General features: G+C 39.5%; 1 protein-coding gene across 1 annotated transcript in view; it reads left to right on the forward strand.

Annotated features, from left to right (window-relative positions):
* Positions 1-15,488: 15,488 nt before the first annotated feature.
* Positions 15,489-22,333, forward strand: part of LOC307038842 (protein-glutamine gamma-glutamyltransferase E-like) — a 16,062-nt gene continuing 9,217 nt past the window's right edge. Inside the window, exons 1-3 of the mRNA XM_079680518.1 lie at positions 15,489-15,580; positions 21,185-21,355; positions 22,261-22,333. The exon at positions 22,261-22,333 is cut by the window's right edge and continues 176 nt beyond it. Coding sequence (XP_079536644.1) covers positions 15,556-15,580; positions 21,185-21,355; positions 22,261-22,333 — 269 coding nt within the window. The 5' untranslated portion in view covers positions 15,489-15,555. The remainder of the gene's footprint in view (positions 15,581-21,184; positions 21,356-22,260) is intronic.

The following is a 22,333-nucleotide window of genomic DNA, read 5'->3' on the forward strand; positions in this document are numbered from 1 at the left end:
GATGTTTTCCAACCAAATACGGTTGAAATAACACTTCCCCATATTAATTTGCAAGTAGTTTTGAAGAATAGCCTACCTGAGTTTCTGACTGCCGCTCGCTGAAGCTTGGTTGCTAGGTTACTAGCTGGGTGCTCTCTGATAAGGGGCCGGGTAAAACAAAGTTAGTGATTACTGGTTCCATGTTGATTTATTTTAATATAAACTGTTGGGGGGAACTGAAAGGCTATTACTTTACGGTTTTACTCCCACCGAAAGGGTTGGACAACACGTGGCGTGACCCACTCAGCTTTAGTTTAGGATTTATGTTTATTTTCATGTGCTCCATTCAAAGTTAGAACATGGTATCCCAAGTTAGCTTTTTCTTCTTACAAATCCATTTTAAGTTAATTTCAAAGTTAACTTCCTCCATACAAAGTTAGGTTATCAACCTAGGAGAAAACACATAATACAAAAATTACATAAAACATACACCTCAAAAGTCTGTCACCATAAACACATACAGTATGTAAACCAAACACTCACCGGCTGCCCGTGTGCCCTGTGGCTGATCAAAACATGACTGACAAACATTTCAGTGGCCCTTTTTAAGATGGCTGACGGTCCCTCATCAAATGTGTCCCAAGGGAAACAAAATATTGGAACCAAGGTTCCCTCCCAACTGAGACCTATTTTGCATGAAAATCTGCACAACTAAACCAGTATATTAATGAGTCATGATTGAAATAAATAAATAGAAAATAAATGAATAAACAACCAAAATTAACTCCACAATTACCGTACTGGTTACTTTGTAGGCCGGGCATTTCCCCCAAAACACATTTAGACGTGATCGCAACACAGAAATACCTTTCCAATCGGATCATTTTTAAGACCTTTTAAATCATATTTAAGACCTTTCTTATTTTTTTTTATCATATTTAAGACTTTTTAAGGCCTTAAATTCTGATGATCAAATGTAAGACTTTTTAAGACACCGCGGGAACGCTGTATATATATATATTCCATGAATAACTGTGCAATATGGCAAAGATAAAGCAATATAAAGCATCTATTGCATGTCTGTCCGTCCTGGGAGAGGGATCCCTCCTCTGTTGTTCTCCCTGAGGTTTCTCCCATGTTCCCCTTTAAACTGTGGGTTTTCTCCGGAAGTTTTTCCTTGTGCAATGTGAGGGTCTAAGGACAGAGGGTATCATATTGTCATACTGATATTCTGTACAAACTGTGAAGTCCACTGAGAAAAAATGTAACATTTGTGATATTGGGCTATATAAATAAACATTGATTGATTGATTGATGGCTACTACATCTTCAGAACTGTTACAGGCTGTATATTTTGTAAACGAAACGCAAGCAAAACCAAACTCATAATATTAGGGAATCGATCGACCAATACAGAGAAGAAACTCAGTATAAATGGCGTCCAATTAGAAAGAGTATCGGAAATAAAATCCTTGGAGTAATCATAGACAATAAATAAGTTGGAAACCACATATAAGCTATATCAAAGCCAAAATATCCAAATCAATAGCAATTCTGAATAAAGCCAAATACCTAATTAATCAAGCTTCCTTGTTTATGCTGTACTGCTCCTTCATACTTCCATACATGATGTATTGTGTGGAAGTTTGGGGGAACACGAAACAAAATACACATTCTATCTTCATCCTGCAAAAAAGAGCCATACGAGTTATACATAAAACTACGTACAGAGAACCAACAAATACCTTAGTATTTTTACAAACTAAAAATACTAAGGCTGCGTTCACACCTGCCTTTTATAGTCCGGTTGAATCGAACCCTGGTGCGTTTAGCCACTTGGTGCGGCTCATTTGGGTTGGTGTGAACCAGGTGTGAACACAATCCGAGACCTCTTAAGTGAACTAAACAACCGGACTCTGGTCCGCTAAAATAGGTGGTCTCGGAGCACTTGCTTGCGAACTACTCTGGAGCGGTTCATTGCTGGTGTGAATGCAGTCCGCACCAAAACACAGGTAGCGTAGTATTTATGTGTCACAAGAACGCGGATATCTTCAAAAATCTTTAGCGAAAGAGTCTTTCAAGACATCCGCGGTTGTTTCGTTAAAGAGTGAAGCAGAATGGAGTGTTGAACAGTGCCGTGTAAAGTAAAAATTCTCCGTCAGCTATATTAAAGTAAGAACAGCTGTCGTCGGTGAAATGCCCTCCTTACTGCAGAACGTCTCTCATTATATGTGTTATAATGTTTTTTAACGGATGTTGTCTGATTATATAATCATATGCGCGGGCCGCTAGTGTCTGTTGATCTCCAGATTAACAGCAGCATGAGAATAACCTGCCGAAAGTGCCGATGCTCCATGGCGGAGGCTCCGGTAGAAATTGCCGGGAATGTGCGTTTTTACCCCCTTAATGTCTGACCAATGGTTGAACATCATTTCCGTGCACATGACTTGTGTTTAAAGTTTATAGTCCGTTTGAGCTTTGCCCGTGTGAACCATAGACTGTATATATAAATGGACGTAGTGTCCGTGACGTCACCCATAGGATTCTGCAGAGTTGCCGAGAAACCCTTAGTAGGCGGAGTCGGCCACTAACGGCTCGACAGCGACGTCAGAGTCTAATCCCGCCTGCTCCAAATAAGGGCAAAGAGGCGGAGCCGAGGCGGGACCTGCTGCCTCCGAACTGGAAGTAAACAGAGCTAGCTCAGGCTAAGAAGCTAAGCTAACATGAAATACATGCATACCAAGTTACTGCTAACAGTGTAGTTCCCCTATATAAACGTTACATTCATAATCAAATGAGACAATCTGCAAGAGAATTAGCTATATTTTGTTATTCTTAATGCTTGTCATTCACACGTTAAGAAAAGAAGTACCGACACATAGCAGAACAATTGTGGCGATGTTCAGCTTAATAAGCCTTGTTCAACATAATTTATTTAGCTAATACTACAGCAGGCGAACCAAGTCTGCGTTTCGCTGCATTCCTTGATCTCCAGTTATAAAGACGGACTCCATCGCCCGGACCTAACGGAGCCGCAGTGGGCTAGCTCCGGGACGCCGTCTGGAGCTAGCCCCCTGCGGCTCCGTTAGCTCCGGCTGCCACCACTGGGATAATTGGGTCCCCTATTAACATTTGCTCCCGTTTAGCATTATGGGCGTCATAGCCATAGACAGGGCAGGAATTTCACGAGGGCCACGAGGGCCACTTTGGCCTTGTGCCCTTAAAAATGATATCTGCCATAAGGCCACAAAAATCAGCGGTGCGCTTGATTTGAGCCTGGAATGCACCGCTCGGACGGTCTATGATGACAGTTGACATCAGTCTAGGACCTATCTCCGCCCACCCCCTCACGCGTCCGTGTGCGTAGGACGGTCTAGGTCCAGAACCTAGCTAGCTGATTCTCCGCTCAAGAAAAGGCTGAGGTGAGGTAAGGTTTTGTGATGATCCTGTTTGCCGTTAAGTTTTTCATTTGTCCAGCTTTAAGTGTAATTTTATGGATAACATTACTATTTCTTGCTCGTATGGTAATGCATCATTATAATATTTTTAAGTGTTTTTGTTACTACTTGGATAAGTTATGTTGCAGTTGTGTTCTTTTTTTATTATTATCTAGTGCTAGGCAGTTAGCGCTGTGTTGTTAGCTGTCAAAGACCTCTGTGAAGACTTATTTGACCACCGGCGATCGCAGACGGAAGTTCAAAGTTTGCTGCTCGTTTATATCGCCCAATTTTCAAAACGCGATCAAAATACCCATTCACATGTCTTGTGGCATGCCTGAACTGTCCACAAAAAAATTACGTTACCCCCACTGGCCAGAACTAGCTTAGTTAACTTAGCATAGCAACTGCCATTCAATGACATTGTAATTGACGTCCTTTCAAAACATATTGTGTTAAAGTTATTATGTAAGCTTAAATAAAGTAATGAACTCATTGTTTACCTTTCGGGCGTCTGGAAAATGGCCTTGGTTTTGTGGAAATGTCCAGGGAAACCGTTTATATGCTTAATCCATTTACAAGGAAAAACAGTCACTATTTTTTCATGTAATTCCACCATGATGTCGGCCAACTCTTTCTGGTCAGCCGAAACAAATGTATGCATAATGCCATACATCGACAAACTTGTGAAGAAGTCCCCTATCAAACCAAAAGGTCTTCATTTGTTGTCAACCAACTGTTTCTCAAAGACGGCGCTATATTTCATGTGTGCACCGAACCGAGTTTCCATTACAGAAAAGCGTGACTTCCGTATCTGACCTCGTACTGAAAAGGTGGAATAAAAGTCAATACACTTTGATACGGGGTCAGTCAAACAGACCCGAGATTCCTGGTGTTATGCCACCTATTGTTTGTAAGGGGTATTGCATGCCTTTCCGTCTCCAAATTAAGCCATCATCCCATTTGCGCAAAGAGGTTAACGTGAACGACTGCCAATCAATAAGAGATTTTGTCTCATTGTTTTTTGTGTTGTTACTTGCAGCAACATTAGTTTGTTTTCTTTTATCATCCCCAGATAAAACTATGCAGAGCAAACAGCGAAGGGAGAAGTGTATTAAAAGAAACTTTGAAGATGCAGCTAAAAACTGCAAAACAATGGACTCATTTTTCAGGAGGTAAGTGGTAAATAATGATTCAAGAGGGAACAAGATATTGTAGTTTGTTAGTATAAGTAACAGCAGCACACCTAAAATTAAGGTGACAGATTATGACACTCTGCCCCCGATTAAAACTGTCCCCAATTTGAACGGGAGAGAAATAAGCTAAGTATATAAGTTAGAGTAACCAGTTAAAATAACGTACAGAGGTTGTATCGCATATTGAACAGTCATTATTAGTGTTTATTAGTTAATTAGTTCTATAAGATAAGTCACATTACCCTTTCAATTATATATCACATTACGTTTATTAATTTATGTTAAAAGTATGTGATCAAATGGACATATTCAATTAAAATACTAATTGTTTTTTAGTTGCAGTAAGGCAGATCAGTCAGTGGACAGAGAGCAAGAAAAAAAAAACAGAGAGTTGGACATGAAGAAGAGCAGACAAGAGTGGAGAGACAAAGTCCACTGAACATTGATGAGAGAGGAGGAGATGATGAAGGCCTTGATAATGATAGGGAAACAGAAGTAACAGGAGGAGATTCTGAAGTACCAAGACAAAGAGATGGTAGAGGAGGAGAAAGAAATGAGACAGATTTAGAGAAGGCTGGAGGAGACAATGGGCTAGAAACCAGGGAAGAGAGAGGACAAGAAAAGGCAGGAGAAGATGAGACCGATTACAGGAACAAGGGAGAGGAAAGGAGAGAAAAAGGAGAAGACATGGAGGGACCGGGACAAGGCCATGACCAAGAGGTAGATGGAAACAGCAAGAAGAGAAAAACTACTGCCACCACTGTAGAGTCTTGGGGGTATGACTGGCTGCACTTTGAGAAGGACAAGGAAGGCTATGTTACTAAGATGTGGTGCTGCATCTGCAGGGAGCATTATAAAAACCGCACTGCACAACACACATATATCCATAACACAGACACATACATAACTGGCAGCACAAATGTTAAAAAATGTACAGCCAAAACACATTATGAGTCAAAAGCTCACATCACAGCATGGCAGCAATCAAATCAGGCTCCAACTACTTCGAAAACAGTTACACAGCTCCAGAAGCTCAACAACAAAACCGAAACAAAGATGTGCAAGTTATTTGACATTGCATACACTGTAGCATATACTGAGCAGCCGTTTAGTCTGTACAAGACTCTTGTGTCAGTGGAGCGCAAGCATGGGGTGGAGCTCGGGTTCACCTAACATAATTCAAAGTCCTGCCGCATATTCATTGAGCACATTGCTGGCAGCATCAGAGACCAACTTCAAGCTCTGAAAAAATGTGAGCCTTTCTACTGCTCCTTACTGTTTGATGGCAGCACAGACAAAGGAACATCAGATAAGGAAGTCATAAGCATAAAGCTTATTGAACACGGCTCCCCGACAATCAGATTACTTGGGTAAGAATAAGAGAGACAAATAGTCTACTATATAGATGTAAAAATATGTTTGTTTGTTTTTTTGCTTTACAATTAATTAGAAAAGGGCAGGACAATTGAGAGAAAGAATGTAATGATTTTACATAGGTTCAGGTGATTGTAATTACATTTTCACTTATTTAATAGTAAGAAGACCTAATTCTTAATTTCTTTTTTGTGTTCCATATTTTTTAAAGTATTGCAGAGCCAACAGCATGTAATGCAGATGGAATATTTGAGGCCATTATGGAAAAGTGTGCAGACAACAACATTGATCTGAGTGGCTGCTTGACAGCAACAGCAGCTGATGGTGCAGCAGTCAATTTTGGGAAGACAAATGGTGTCCTCACCAAACTACAGGGACATGTGCCGTGGATGCTTAAAGTACATTGCATTGCCCACAGACTAGAGCTATGTCTGAAGGATGCCTTCAAGGGCACCTACTTTGAACAGGTAGGAGGAGTAATTCTTCTATAAAATATGAAAATAGAATTTGTAATACAATGTCTGATTAATGCCTTAATAATGCCTATTTAATTCTGTATTTTCTGTTTTTCTTTGAACAAGATTGATGACCTGCTCATGAAGATTTACTCTCTCTACCGTCGTTCTCCCAAAAAATGGAGGGAGTTGAAGGCCATTGGAGAGGAACTGGAGGAGCACGTCATTAAACCAGCTCGCTCCGTGGGGACCAGGTGGATAGATCACAGGAGGAGGGCTGTTTCCTGTCTTGCAACAAAAAACTACAGAAGCATTGTTACCCACCTCCAGGAAAGACAGGATGAGGCATCACCAGACAAAGAAAAGATCAGGGCAGTGTTAAGGCAGCTGACCTCACCAAAGTTTGTTCTTCACATGGCACTGTATCAGGATCTTCTATCTGACCTGGCTGAACTCTCACTGAATTTCCAAGGCGATCAACTGCCCTTGTCGTGTGTGCGTAGCAGGATCCTGGCTGCACAGGCTGCGCTACGCAAACAAACAGAGAAGCCAGGCCCCTATCTCCGTCCAGTGTTTGAGTCCTTCACAACCACCAGTGAGGAATTTGCATACAATGATATTAAAATCAGAAAGTCCAATGTTTCTGCCGAAGCCTTCCTTCTGTCAAGGAAAAAAATAGTTGACAACATCGTTGCGGCCATTGGTGAGAGATTCTCTACTTTCTCCACCGACCCTGTACTCCTGGCTGCCGAAATATTCGATCCCATCAATTTCCCAACAGAACCAAATTTCTTAGAGGAGTTTGGGGAGGAGGAAATCCATCATTTGTGTAAACACTTCGAGCCCCTCCTGACCAAAAATGGCTGCAATGTGCCAGAGGTAGACAAAGAATGGTTCAGAGCCAAACACGACATTGTGCGTCACCATAGGGAAACTTTCCTCCCATTATGGTCCAGATTCTTGTCGGAGAAGGGAAGAATGTACCCCAATCTGCTGCACCTAATACAAATAGTCCTAGTTTTTCCTGTCTCTACCTCTCAAGTTGAACGGCAGTCCTCAGTAATGAAGAGAATGCAGGGCGATTGGCGTTTAAGCCTGCACACTTCAACAATTGAAGATCTACTCCTCATCAAATCCCAGGGTTGTGCTCCTGCTGAATATCAAAGTGATGAAGCTGTGGCAAGATGGTGGGCGGCTGGCATCAACAAAAGGAGACCCAATATTCATCCCTATGGTCAAAGGAACCCCAAAAGTCAAAATCTCCCTGACTCATCATCATCTCCATCTTCAAGTGACTCAGAATAAGGACGCACCTTGACGTAGGCCCACTACCACAGTCTCACAGTGAGCCAAACATGTCTGTGCTATAAGAATCCTTTGTAGTTTTAATAAAGAATTTGTTTAATTGCAATTTGGTGTCCATTGAATGCTTAGTAAATATATATAAAAGTATTGTAAATGCATATACAATCGTAGTCACTTCATATCGTATGTTAAATCATTGTTTTAATTTATGGCCTTGGTGCCCTGGCTTTTGGCCTTTGTGCCCTTAAAAAATTTACAACTCAAAAGGCCAAGTGGCCTTGCCCCTAAAATGACGAAATTCCAGGCCCGGCCATAGACTATAAAAGTCTTACCCAAGGCTGAATCATAAACTAAAATGTATATGTATGTATAAAGGGTTACGTCCTTTGCTGGCTAATAAGTAACAAGCTAAGCTACCAAGCACTCAAACACCTGCGAACGGGATTAACATTCTGTTAGTAGCCTACATTCAAGTGCACAGCACGACATTTTAATTGTCTGGTATTTGTAACAATATTCCCTAAAAGGCACAATCACCACGAACACGGCTAAAGCTAAAGGGTCAAGTACAGTACTATGACTAACTAACGTTGTAGCCTCTATGGTTGTAGCCTAGCAGAGTGGACAAGTTGCTGTTAGCTGACAGTGAGGCATGTACATGTCCATCAAAGTGACCACGCACTAATTTATGCAAAAACTTTAGGACCTAATATAAATAAAACGGTCGTGTTAGAAAACAATTCACTCACAGATTCATAATCATGAAGGTGTAATCTAACTATATCGATAATAATATTTATTGCATCCATGGGTAGCAATATGTTTTTTTCTGCTGTAAAGTTGGGCATTTTAACATGGGGGCCTATGGAAATTGCTCCTTTCTGCAGTCAGTCCCAAGCGGCCCATGTATGAACTGCAGTGTGTTGCACTTCCGTATTGGCGTCCCGGCTGTTCCCCAGAGTTTGCCGCTTGGTGTGAACGCAAACCGAACCTTCTGAAAAATGAAACAATGTGTGGTCTGGTGCGCACCAGAAAACGGACTATTAGGTGTGAATGCACCCTAAAGCTACAAGACCTGGTTGACTATAAAACTATTGTTAGAAATTAAAATCAATGTTGATATGGCGTAATTTGAATTAAATACACTATTTGATTTAAATCAGTTTTATTCTGAAAAACCGGAAGTTCACTAACTATTAACTTGACACTTTTATTCTGAAAATTCGTCACTTCTGGTTAGCATTTAGCATCTGGCGGAATCATACGATTTCAAACCTTGAACCAAGGTGAAATGACATGTGATGTTGTACACTGAGCACACTGGGATTAGCACTCATTTATTGACGCTGAATAATGTGCAGCAGGGAATGTTAAATAACCACAGACACCAGAATGATGCAATTTAGCTACAGAAAAAGGTAGGAATTGCATTGGACTCGGAAGAGCAAGCCAAGAATTGACCTCTTCTACCCCCTGAACTGTACTGACCGGTTGTTGGATGTGGAGAGCGCCTCCACTCGCACATTTCATTTTGTACACCACCACATCTTTTGTGTAATTAAATGCTGTTCACTTTTATAAGCTTCCCTTGACTCTTTTCAGTCTCTCCTGCCTTCAGGGTTCTAGAATTGCTTTCACTATTCAATTATGTTCAAAGCCGCAAATCAACAATTAACTCATAATATCCAGGGACTTTTCACACGGAGAGAAAGCATGCACATTTCGAGGGGAAACTGCATTTTCAAAAAAAACACCCGTACGAATAAATGCCAAACTTCTGCATCTCATCAAAAGGTGTTAGCCTGTGGAATAACTGTAATGATGCACTGAAATGTTGTGCAAGTCTATCTAAACTGAAAGTATTATTTAGGAGCCAAATCATTAATGGTGAACAGGACCTGTAAAATCCAATTTGTTATTTCTGGTAATTGTAAAAGTAATTTCTTTCTGATTGTTTTGTAAAAAAACAAACAAATTAACAAGACAAACATGTCGCTGATGACGATGACCTAATCTTTTATTTATAAGAAAAATGTATGCTAGGGGGTAGGACCAGAAAGGACCTGTTGAACATGACAGACTATTTCAGAATTATTATTATTATTATTACTTTTTTTTGTACTTTGTTCTAATTATTATTTTGAGTGAGAAAAAAAGAAAAAAAAAGAATATATATCCTATATGAGGCAGATTTTGATGCTGTTGGTCGACGCTGACGCCATAAAAAAGTTTGTTGCACTCTTGCAAGAGCTTAAAGTTTCACCTTCGATTGCATGATATAGCCCAGCACCACACCTTCATCACACATGTTCCCCCCCTTCCCCCCCCCCCCCCCCCCCCCCGAAGGTGCTGATAGTGTACTGTGGCCCACTGCTTTGAGGAATGGCACATAAAAGCGGCATGACTTTTTTTGTAAATATTATAGTGTGGCAGAGCATTAAGGGACATCATTCACTGTTTTAAAAGCTATGTTAATAATAACAAATTTACGGAGCCCTGGAGGTTTCATAGAGAGAAAAATAAATAAAACGTGGCCACGCACAAGTTAATCAAGCGTGTGCACGAGTTAATAAAGCGTGGCCTCATTTTATTCAAATTGAGGGATTCCTGTCCGTGACTCACAGTATCTGGGTCATTCCAGATTTGGAGGACAATTTAGACACCAACACTTTTGAAAAATGAACCTTTTATTTTATAAATTTTTTTTATGTATTTAGGAAAAACAGATAATAAACCATAAAAAAAAGTGATTTGCCCAGCTTGGCATCAAATGTATATTTTCCAATGAAGAATTACCCCTGTTACTCTAATTATAGTAACAGGGTTGAAAATCAATGCTAATTTGAGCCTTTAACCTCAGGAATTATTGCTAGATGTAGCATGTAATGCTACTTTCCAAGGCAATGACAAACTTGGATATCTAATGCAAGAAAGATAACTTTGAAATTAATATGCTTTATTCTGGTAATATCAGTAACAGGGTTGAGTGGGCCAGAGTGCCACACTCTTTCACGACTGAAAAGATTGTAAAAATATGAAAAATAAAAGAGAGGACTTAGTTTTGGTCTACCCATGGCACTAGCACATGGCTTGCTGATGTCACTTCCACTGTGTCATCTGATTTACAGTTTTTTCACTTCCTGTGCCAATCTAAAAAGGTTTGGGTAACAGGGTTGAACGCATGTTGAGGGACACACCTTCTGTGCAAAATAACTGTTATTTAAAATATGTTTATGATTTAACAAATAGATTTTACCATTACAAGAGACATATATCAATAGAATAATACCAAAAAAAGTAAATAAAATCCCTATTTTAAATGTTATATTTGACATGCAAGTTGGTCACCAAGAAGCGGGGACAAGAGAAAAATGCCATTTTAGGGGATGTTCGAGAGCTATTTGATCATTTAAATAGAATTTTGAAACCACTTTTTCTACAATTTTATACACATTTTGTCTCAAGACAAGTATGTTTAACACAAAAAGTGCATGTTTTAGCATTTTGGGCAAGGATTATTAGATTTTTTATATGGGGGACATGAAATGTCCTCCAATTCTGGAATGACCCATCTGCTGCCCACAGCTGTTTTATAATAGGAAAACCTCCTTCACTTTATGAAATCTCTGCGGCACCAGTGTCCTGTAGCCTACTATGAAGCAGGATTTGCTATTTACACTATTCATTCATGATGACGCTGCGCTGTCAACACGCTTCTCCATGTTTGTGATTGGTCAAATGTTTCTAACCCCGTCCCTTTCACATGAACGCGCTCTCAGCCGGTCAGAGAAACCCTGGTTGATTTACTGAGTTGATAACCACCTTCGTGGGACCGCTTATCGACATCGTGTTTGTTAGGGTTAGTTAAGCCGGGTAAATCGAACATATCCAGGGTCTGTTGAACTGGCTTCGTCGTACAGGGCACTGGAGGCAGTAACGTGTAACTCAGCAGAATCTGAGAAGAGCAGCACCAGCTGCAAAGAGCTGTGCCTTTTACTGTTTACTTCACTGCGTTTCCCTTCATTAGAACAGCTGAATAGAGATCGAGGCTGCTACGTTTAACCACACACACCTATACACACATCGAACTACCAGAGTATTCCCCCTCGTTTTATGAAGGAGGTGTCCTGTCTGTCTGTGTGTTTGTGCTCAGCTCCGCTCTCTGTGTGAGTGTTCGGTGTGTTTGTGTGTGTCCGACACCACCGGCATTTGTTTTCAAATTACCACGAACAGTAATTTACACAAATCTGGTTCTCCATAGTTATATATGTATTCCCAAGTGAAAGAAATTCGTTTAATCTTAATCTCGATTTGCTATAGTCCTGCCGGAGTGCACCGGAACGAACGATACTATCATAAAGAAATACACACACACACACACACACACACACACACACACACACACACACACACACACACACACACACACACACACACACACACACACACACACACACACACGCACACACACACACACACACACACACACACACACACACACACACACACCCTGGCGACCGGACATATTCTTCATAAAACTAACCACGCTTTATTATTGTGCACACAAGTTAATAAAGCTTGGCCTCAATTTAAATAAAACGAGGCCACGCTTTATTAACTTGTGCGCACGCTTTATTAACTCGTGTGCACGAGAAGGTATCTCGTGCACACGAGAAAGTAAAACGTGGCCACGTTTTATTTATTTTTCTCTCTATGAACCCTCCAGGGCTACGTACAAATTAGAAGGAAAAAAATATTTTAAAAAATACAGATTTCAGGAAAAAAATATTAAAAATATACAGATTTCAGTATTCTGAGGCTCTGAGCCCCATTTCTTTTCCTCGTGGACGGCAAAAAAAGTCTGACATCATACAATTTAAAATAAAAACAATAATCGTGGCTTGATATTGAGTAAGAAAAATGTTTTTATGAACCACACAGCTTCTGGTCTTCCAAGACCCGACCGGACAAAAAGACGTGCTGCAGACACAAAACATACTACCAATAGAAATACATTGCTTTTAAAATTGTTCTGTGTGACACGAAAAAATGGGAAAATTGTGTTGGTGAACACGAATCAATAGATTAAATTAATTTCGTGACTATTACACGAAATGCCGTGAGACTGGGTTGACATATGCTCATAGCGTAGCTTGTTATGAACAAAATCATTACTTGATTATTCAGCACAGGGTTCATGTTTCAATAGCATTTTTACAAAAAAAAGTCCAGTCGAGCCAAACATTCCCCCCTCACTCGGAGGGCCGCTGCTTGCAACTGTGGATATGAAGACGCTTCAGTGCGCAGGTAGAACAAGATAATTATGGGAAATGTACTGTAGTTAAGGGGCACCATACTTCTATAGCAGGATTTAACCTCATGATAAATGTATTTTATTATTTGCAAGCTCTCGCGGGCCACATAAAATGATTTGGCGAGCTGGTTGTTTGACACCCCTGCTCTAAATAGATAAAAACATGTTGCAAAAGTGAGGTTTTAAAAATGTTATTAGCATAAATGCAGAAAAATAATCAAAAGCTTAAAAGCGTATAAATAACTGCAAATAATTCTGCCCTTATAATACTCTAAAATGTTAACAACAAATACGGAACCCTAACCAACACAGTCGGTTGGTTATGTTTGAAAGCACTTTGAATTGCCATTGTGTATTAAATTAAATGTGCTATATAAAAAAACTTGGTTTCATCTTTCATGAACTTCACAAAGAAGGAAAGGAAAGATGCACATTTTATATAGTTTGGTAGGTTGTGTTTTCGGCCACTTAGAAACAACATGGAAACTGAAATTTGATGTAGTGTTATTCAGTCGATTTTCCTCTTTGACTCATTTTAAAAAAAGAGTTACGAGTATGAATACATGTGTCCAGTTTGTGTGTGTGTGTGTGTGTGTGTGTGTGTGTGTGTGTGTGTGTGTGTGTGTGTGTGTGTGTGTGTGTGTGTGTGTGTGTGTGTGTGTGTGTGTGTGTGTGTGTGTGTGTGTGTGAGTTCGATGGTCATAGGTCATGATTTTTTCGAATGTCGAATCAAAGTGTGACTCAGAAAGCCAGTTTTACGTGACAATCTCGGGAGCAGGAAATATAATTGCAAACTAATTTTTAATAACACCATGTAGTCACATTGTAATGGTGGAAAAAACATGAGGCATGGATTGACCACACCTTTCTCTCTAATAAGAAAAATAATTAATCTGGCATTTTAATTTCAGATGTAGTGTAACACACCTTAAAAGAAGCTTAGCTGGTTTCCATGTTAAACCTTTCTGACCTCCTTTGGCCATAGTGTGTAAAGAGTGAAGAAAAAAAAGTGTAAATCTTACACAATGGACGTAGTCTTATATCAATCAAAACTTATTTTTCTTTCATTTTTCTTTTGAAATCATACATTTGAAATGTCTTTCTTTGGATTTTTTTTTTTTTTTAATCAGTGCAGTTAGTTAGGGTAACACAGTCTCACTCCCTGATAGTCCAAGAGCGCACTTGGAAAAAATGAAAAATAAAGAAAAATGAAACAAAAGAAAGTTGTGATTGATATAAGACTACGTCCATTGTGTAAGATTTACACTTTTTTTTCTTCACTCTTTACACACTATGGCCAAATGAGGTCAGAAAGATTTAACATGGAAACCAGCTAAGCTTCTTTCAAGGTGTGTTACACTACATCTGAAATTAAAATGCCAGATTAATTATTTTTCTTAATAGAGAGAAAGGAAGACAATCATTTAAACGGCACATATAATTATTTGTGTCGTCATTCCATGCCTCATGTTTTTTCCACTATCACAATGTGACTACATGGTGTTCTTAACTTTATTAGTGTGCAATTATATTGCCTGCTTCCGAGATTTTCAAGTAAAACTGGCTTTCTGAGTCACACTTTGTTTCGACATTCGGAAAAATCATGTCCTAGGACCATCGAACACACACACACACACACACACACACACACACACACACACACACACACACACACACGCACGCACGCGCGCACACACACACACACACACAGACACACACACACACACACACACACACACACAAGCTGGACACATGTATTCATACTAAAATGAGTCAAAGATGAAAATCGACTGAATCACTACATCAAATCTCAGTGTCTATGTTGTTTCCAAGTGGCCGAAAACACAACCTACAAAACTATATAAAATGTGCCTCTTTCCTTTCCTTCTTTGTGAAGTCCATGAAAGATGAAACCAAGAACAAAAGTAACATTATGTACGGTTTTTTTTTATAGCACATTTAATTTAATACACAATGGCAATTTAAAGTGCTTTCAATTATTATTATTAATGCGAAATACAAAATGGAAAATAAAACACTACATAAAGGTGAGAGAAGATATATTAAATGTTTTGGGCAGCAGTAGACTGTAGGGACTCGGCTTGGGAACCGACCGGGTTTAGACTGGCAACTGGAGAGTTGCCCCTGCTGAGACCCTAGTGCTCCGGGTTATCCGAACACTGGCAGCCCCTTTCTGTCCCACCTCTCCATTAGAGCATGTATATGGGCACTACGTCTTTGTGGACACAAGTCAATGAATGGAATAGCAGCATAGTGATATGGAAAAGTAATCTGGGAAACAGGAACTTTTATTTTGATTGGAAGGGTTTAATTCCAGGTTGCGCTACTTGTTGCAGGTTCATTGGAAAGGGGGTTGGGCTTCTCAAGTATTTAAATCTCCACAAACTAGTTGTGCTTCCAGTGTGCTGCTGACTGCCTGACAGTGTGCATTTTTCTGTACATCAACGAATCTAGGAAGGAAGCTTTTTGGAAAGATGACATATTCAGCTCCAGAATCTGGTAAGAGCATTAGAGTCTCCTGTTACTTGCATTTATTAGATTTCTTTATAATGGTATTGAGTTTGGTTGCAAAACATAGTTTGACAGTCAGCCAACACCTAAAATAGCATCAGCTCAAATTAAGAGGAATTATGTATACAATCTTAATATGGACTTCTAACTGTAAATGTCCTCCAATTCTGGAATGACCCATCTGCTGCCCACAGCTGTTTTATAATAGGAAAACCTCCTTCACTTTATGAAATCTCTGCGGCACCAGTGTCCTGTACTATGAAGCAGGATTTGCTATTTACACTATTCATTCATGAAGTATGACGCTGCGCTGTCAACACGCGTCTCCATGTTTGTGATTGGTCAAATGTTTCTAACCCCGTCCCTTTCACATGAACGCGCTCTCAGCCGGTCAGAGAAACCCTGGTTGATTTACTGAGTTGATAACCACCTTCGTGGGACCGCTTATCGACATCGTGTTTGTTAGGGTTAGTTAAGCCGGGTAAATCGAACATATCCAGGGTCTGTTGAACTGGCTTCGTCGTACAGGGCACTGGAGGCAGTAACGTGTAACTCAGCAGAATCTGAGAAGAGCAGCACCAGCTGCAAAGAGCTGTGCCTTTTACTGTTTACTTCACTGCGTTTCCCTTCATTAGAACAGCTGAATAGAGATCGAGGCTGCTACGTTTAACCACACACACCTATACACACATCGAACTACCAGAGTATTCCCCCTCGTTTTATGAAGGAGGTGTCCTGTCTGTCTGTGTGTTTGTGCTCAGCTCCGCTCTCTGTGTGCGTGTTCGGTGTGTTTGTGTGTGTCCGACACCACCGGCATTTGTTTTCAAATTACCACGAACAGTAATTTACACAAATCTGGTTCTCCATAGTTATATATGTATTCCCAAGTGAAAGAAATTCGTTTAATCTTAATCTCGATTTGCTATAGTCCTGCCGGAGTGCACCGGAACGAACGATACTATCATAAAGAAATACACACACACACACACACACACACACACACACACACACACACACACACACACACACACACACACACACACACACACACACACACACACACACACACACACACACACACACACACACACACACACACACACACACACACACACACACACACACACACACACACACACACACACACACACACACCCTGGCGACCGGACATATTCTTCATAAAACTAACCACGCTTTATTATCGTGCGCACAAGTTAATAAAGCTTGGCCTCAATTTAAATAAAACGAGGCCACGCTTTATTAACTTGTGCGCACGCTTTATTAACTCGTGTGCACGAGAAGGTATCTCGTGCACACGAGAAAGTAAAACGTGGCCACGTTTTATTTATTTTTCTCTCTATGAACCCTCCAGGGCTACGTACAAATTAGAAGGAAAAAAATATTTTAAAAAATACAGATTTCAGGAAAAAAATATTAAAAATATACAGATTTCAGTATTCTGAGGCTCTGAGCCCCATTTATTTTCCTCGTGGACGGCAAAAAAAGTCTGACATCATACAATTTAAAATAAAAACAATAATCGTGGCTTGATATTGAGTAAGAAAATGTTTTTATGAACCACACAGCTTCTGGTCTTCCAAGACCCGACCGGACAAAAAGACGTGCTGCAGACACAAAACATACTACCAATAGAAATACATTGCTTTTAAAATTGTTCTGTGTGACACGAAAAAATTGGAAAATTGTGTTGGTGAACACGAATCAATCGATTAAATTAATTTCGTGACTATTACACGAAATGCCGTGAGACTGGGTTGACATATGCTCATAGCGTAGCTTGTTATGAACAAAATCATTACTTGATTATTCAGCACAGGGTTCATGTTTCAATAGCATTTTTACAAAAAAAAGTCCAGTCGAGCCAAACATTCCCCCCTCACTCGGAGGGCCGCTGCTTGCAACTGTGGATATGAAGACGCTTCAGTGCGCAGGTAACAGAACAAGATAATTATGGGAAATGTACTGTAGTTAAGGGGCACCATACTTCTATAGCAGGATTTAACCTCATGATAAATGTATTTTATTATTTGCAAGCTCTCGCGGGCCACATAAAATGATTTGGCGAGCCGGTTGTTTGACACCCCTGCTCTAAATAGATAAAAACATGTTGCAAAAGTGAGGTTTTAAAAATGTTATTAGCATAAATGCAGAAAAATAATCAAAAGCTTAAAAGCGTATAAATAACTGCAAATAATTCTGCCCTTATAATACTCTAAAATGTTAACAACAAATACGGAACCCTAACCAACACAGTCGGTTGGTTAGGTTTGAAAGCACTTTGAATTGCCATTGTGTATTAAATTAAATGTGCTATATAAAAAAACTTGGTTTCATCTTTCATGAACTTCACAAAGAAGGAAAGGAAAGATGCACATTTTATATAGTTTGGTAGGTTGTGTTTTCGGCCACTTAGAAACAACATGGAAACTGAAATTTGATGTTGTGTTATTCAGTCGATTTTCCTCTTTGACTCATTTTAAATAAAGAGTTACGAGTATGAATACATGTGTCCAGTTTGTGTGTGTGTGTGTGTGTGTGTTTTTGTGTGTGTGTGTGTGTGTGTGTGTGTGTGTGTGTGTGTGTGTGTGTGTGTGTGTGTGTGTTTGTTTGTGTGTGTGTGTGTGTGTGTTCGATGGTCATAGGTCATGATTTTTTCGAATGTCGAATCAAAGTGTGACTCAGAAAGCCAGTTTTACGTGACAATCTCGGGAGCAGGAAATATAATTGCAAACTAATTTTTAATAACACCATGTAGTCACATTGTAATGGTGGAAAAAACATGAGGCATGGATTGACCACACCTTTCTCTCTAATAAGAAAAATAATTAATCTGGCATTTTAATTTCAGATGTAGTGTAACACACCTTAAAAGAAGCTTAGCTGGTTTCCATGTTAAACGTTTCTGACCTCCTTTGGCCATAGTGTGTAAAGAGTGAAGAAAAAAAAGTGTAAATCTTACACAATGGACGTAGTCTTATATCAATCAAAACTTATTTTTCTTTCATTTTTCTTTTGAAATCATACATTTGAAATGTCTTTCTTTGCATTTTTTTTTTTTTTAATCAATGCAGTTAGTTAGGGTAACACAGTCTCACTCCCTGATAGTCCAAGAGCGCACTTGGAAAAAATGAAAAATAAAGAAAAATGAAACAAAAGAAAGTTGTGATTGATATAAGACTACGTCCATTGTGTAAGATTGACACTTTTTTTTCTTCACTCTTTACACACTATGGCCAAATGAGGTCAGAAAGGTTTAACATGGAAACCAGCTAAGCTTCTTTCAAGGTGTGTTACACTACATCTGAAATTAAAATGCCAGATTAATTATTTTTCTTAATAGAGAGAAAGGAAGACAATCATTTAAACGGCACATATAATTATTTGTGTCGTCATTCCATGCCTCATGTTTTTTCCACTATCACAATGTGACTACATGGTGTTCTTAACTTTATTAGTGTGCAATTATATTGCCTGCTTCCGAGATTTTCAAGTAAAACTGGCTTTCTGAGTCACACTTTGTTTCGACATTCGGAAAAATCATGTCCTAGGACCATCGAACACACACACACACACACACACACACACACACACACACACACACACACACACACACACACACACACACACACACACACACACACACACACACACACACACACACACACACACACACACACACACAATGACCACAAAGTACAAATGAATAATTACTTTAATGACTTGTGTTTTATTTAACTTGTTGAAACCTGCAAAAGCCTTATGATGGCGGTGAGACTCAAAATTAAAATACAATAATAAAATATAAGCCGAGGGTAAAAGTGTCTATAGAGCTGAGTACAACAAGCCTAACAAATAACAGACAACAATTCAGGGTTCTTTCATTAAACAATTGAAGCCTTGTTTTCTCTGCACATGCTAAGATATTGACTCCAGGCCAATTCAGTTTAAGATCTCTTGTTGAAATGCCTTTTTAACAGGAATTGTATTAGAGCAAATGTGCATTCTGCAGTTTAAACTACATATCAGTGACTGTGACACTCCTGCATGATGACACACATTTCAAAGCGTCTTGTTTGTTCCCTCCCAGTTGCACACATATTTTCCCACTGTTTACTGTGATCCCTCATCGATGAGTTTGTAATCTCTGTCAAACATGTTTACATATTTCTTCACCTGTCCACCCCCGCCTTGCCCTAGTTTCTGTCAACACGCAGAACCGGTTCACTGTGGGGAATCTTTCTAAAACCTCCCTTGGCTCTGCACCAGCAGCACTGAAAGGAATCGATATCTGCCTGAAAACTTTTCTTTAAATCTTCCCACTCATAATTGTTTTCCAAACATTTAAGAACGAAAACTGGTACGGTAATAATGTCAGCAATTAAATAAAAAGTAAACATGGATTTAATAATTTGCATGTCAAATAAAAACATAAACATCAGTTGAAAAGTAATTTTTTACAGATGACATCACATGACATTTCATTTAGCTGACGCTTTTCTTCAAAGTGACTCTCAATAAGTAGAATCAAGCATGAGGATACACATTCATGTACAAAAGCTTAAAATAAGCAAACATTTAAAGTACTAGAACTTTTTTCCAATTGTATTGCTAAAGGTGCAGTCCAGACACAATACAACTACTTAATCTTTCACCCGAGAGGGAAGTTGTCTTTAAGCCACTTAAAGAGTTATATCATTTCAGGGTCATATATGTATTTAGTGACATGTCTCCATGCTCTAATGTTCAAAAAGCTCTTTATTTTTCTCATACCTGTACCATGCCTGTGCTGCAGCACCTCTTTTCACCCTCTGTCTGAAACCAGAGCCCAGTCTGCTCTGATTGGTTAGCTTGTCGGCTCTGTTGTGATAGGTCAACCGCTTAGAGATGTCCCGCCCTTAACCTATCACTTACAATGTGTTGGAACACTAGCCAATAGAAGCGTGAGTGTTACAGAGTGATGTCACTATGTCGCAGAAGTAAACAAAATACTCCTATGAGGGCGTTTCAGGATTAAAAGATTTCTCAAATATTAGCGTCTGCTTGGTATTTTTTTTATAGCAGTTCATCTCCGAAATTGTTACTAAAGCACCACGCCCAAAGAGCTTGAGTTGGTGCCAAAACATGACTAAAGCTATGTCTGAGATTTGAAGAAGTAAATCAGGTCTTAAATCAACTACACACAAACAGTTTGTAAACTGCAGTAAAGCACAGGAGGAAAAAAACGTTCTCGAAGAGCAAGTCAGAATTTGTTCCCATGAAACCAGCCAAGTATTAAAATACATTCTACAGAATTTCAAAGAGGGTTGGTAAAGAAAATGAAAATTCATTTCATGTTCAAGTAAGAGCCTCTGTAACTGCCTATAATGTTTGAACCTATATTAATAAATCACATCAATCGTGTGCAAAACTTATTCTAGGTATTTTATGAATGTATTATTTAATACTTTTCCAACGTCTTTTGGGACCACTATGAGCAATCATAAAAACGGCACTAATCTTACATTTTTAATCTGAATAAAGACGGTCGCAATTTTTTCACCTTGTTCATGTTTGTTTTATTTTTCCTCTCAGTTTTTAAGGGAGTGGACCTCCACCCTAGCAACAACAACTTCCTCCACCACACCAGTGAGATCTCTGTGGATCAGCTGATCGTGAGGCGAGGTCAACCCTTCAAACTGACCCTGAATGTGGCGCAGCCTTTTCGCCCTAAGCTGCACCAGCTGCACATCACTGCAAAGACAGGTTGGGCTTATTTTAAATTATTTGTTTTAAATATGTCTGTGCTTAAAGGCACTTTTATTTTGAAAACATGCCTCTTCCTGAGCTTCCAGTACGGATACAGTTACTCTATATGGGCACTTTTTTGAAGAAGAAACATGACCCATCCTGAGCTTCCTTAATGATACTGTAACTCCATGGGTCCAGTATTTAGAAGGGGTGTGGGGTTGGGGGGATTGATACAAAATGAGACTCTCTGATCGCTATAATACAGGAGGTTATTCCATAATACGGGAGGTTATTCCATAATAAGGGGTGTGATAAGAAAAGGTACTTTGGCCTAACTGTGTGATTTTGTGTTTGGGTGTGTCTGCACTAATGAGCTAATGTCAATCAGCTGTGTCTGTCTGGCAAGATCCACGGTTTATGGTGACACTGACTGTTGCTGGGGCAAGTCCAATAGATAATGCATTGAGATAAATCTATGAAAATGTGCTCCTCCTTAGTGTGATTTTAGTGTGTGTAGTGTCAAAGATGGCCATGGCAGCAGGTCACACAAAGTGTAATGGCTTTCTGGGCTTCAGAAAAGTCTTGTTACATTTATAATATTGTTTTTTTAGACAGGTGTACAGAGTTTTAGGGAACTTTTCAGCCAGATGTTTTTAATCCAGTTGATATCATGAAGACATCTATGTGATGCCCACAGATTTGCCTACTTTTGAAATCTGAAATTATGTATGGAATTGTAAGATTCTTCTTTTTTCAGAAGATTTGGATTCTCCCCTGCACTGTAGCTGATGACACCCCGACTACTTATTGACAAACAGCGCAAGATCTTCTTTATAAGAATGCCGAATCATATGGCCACAAAATAGGGTATTTTTCGTAGCATGTGCACCATTACGTTAACTTAATTGGCTCCTCTGCAGGAGAAATTCCAACGGAGAAACAGGGGACGCTTTCACTCTTCGGCGTCCCAGATGTGGTGACCCGCTCCCGTTC

Source organism: Notothenia rossii (assembly GCF_949606895.1).
Source record: "Notothenia rossii genome assembly, chromosome: 5".
Classification (NCBI taxonomy): domain Eukaryota; kingdom Metazoa; phylum Chordata; class Actinopteri; order Perciformes; family Nototheniidae; genus Notothenia; species Notothenia rossii.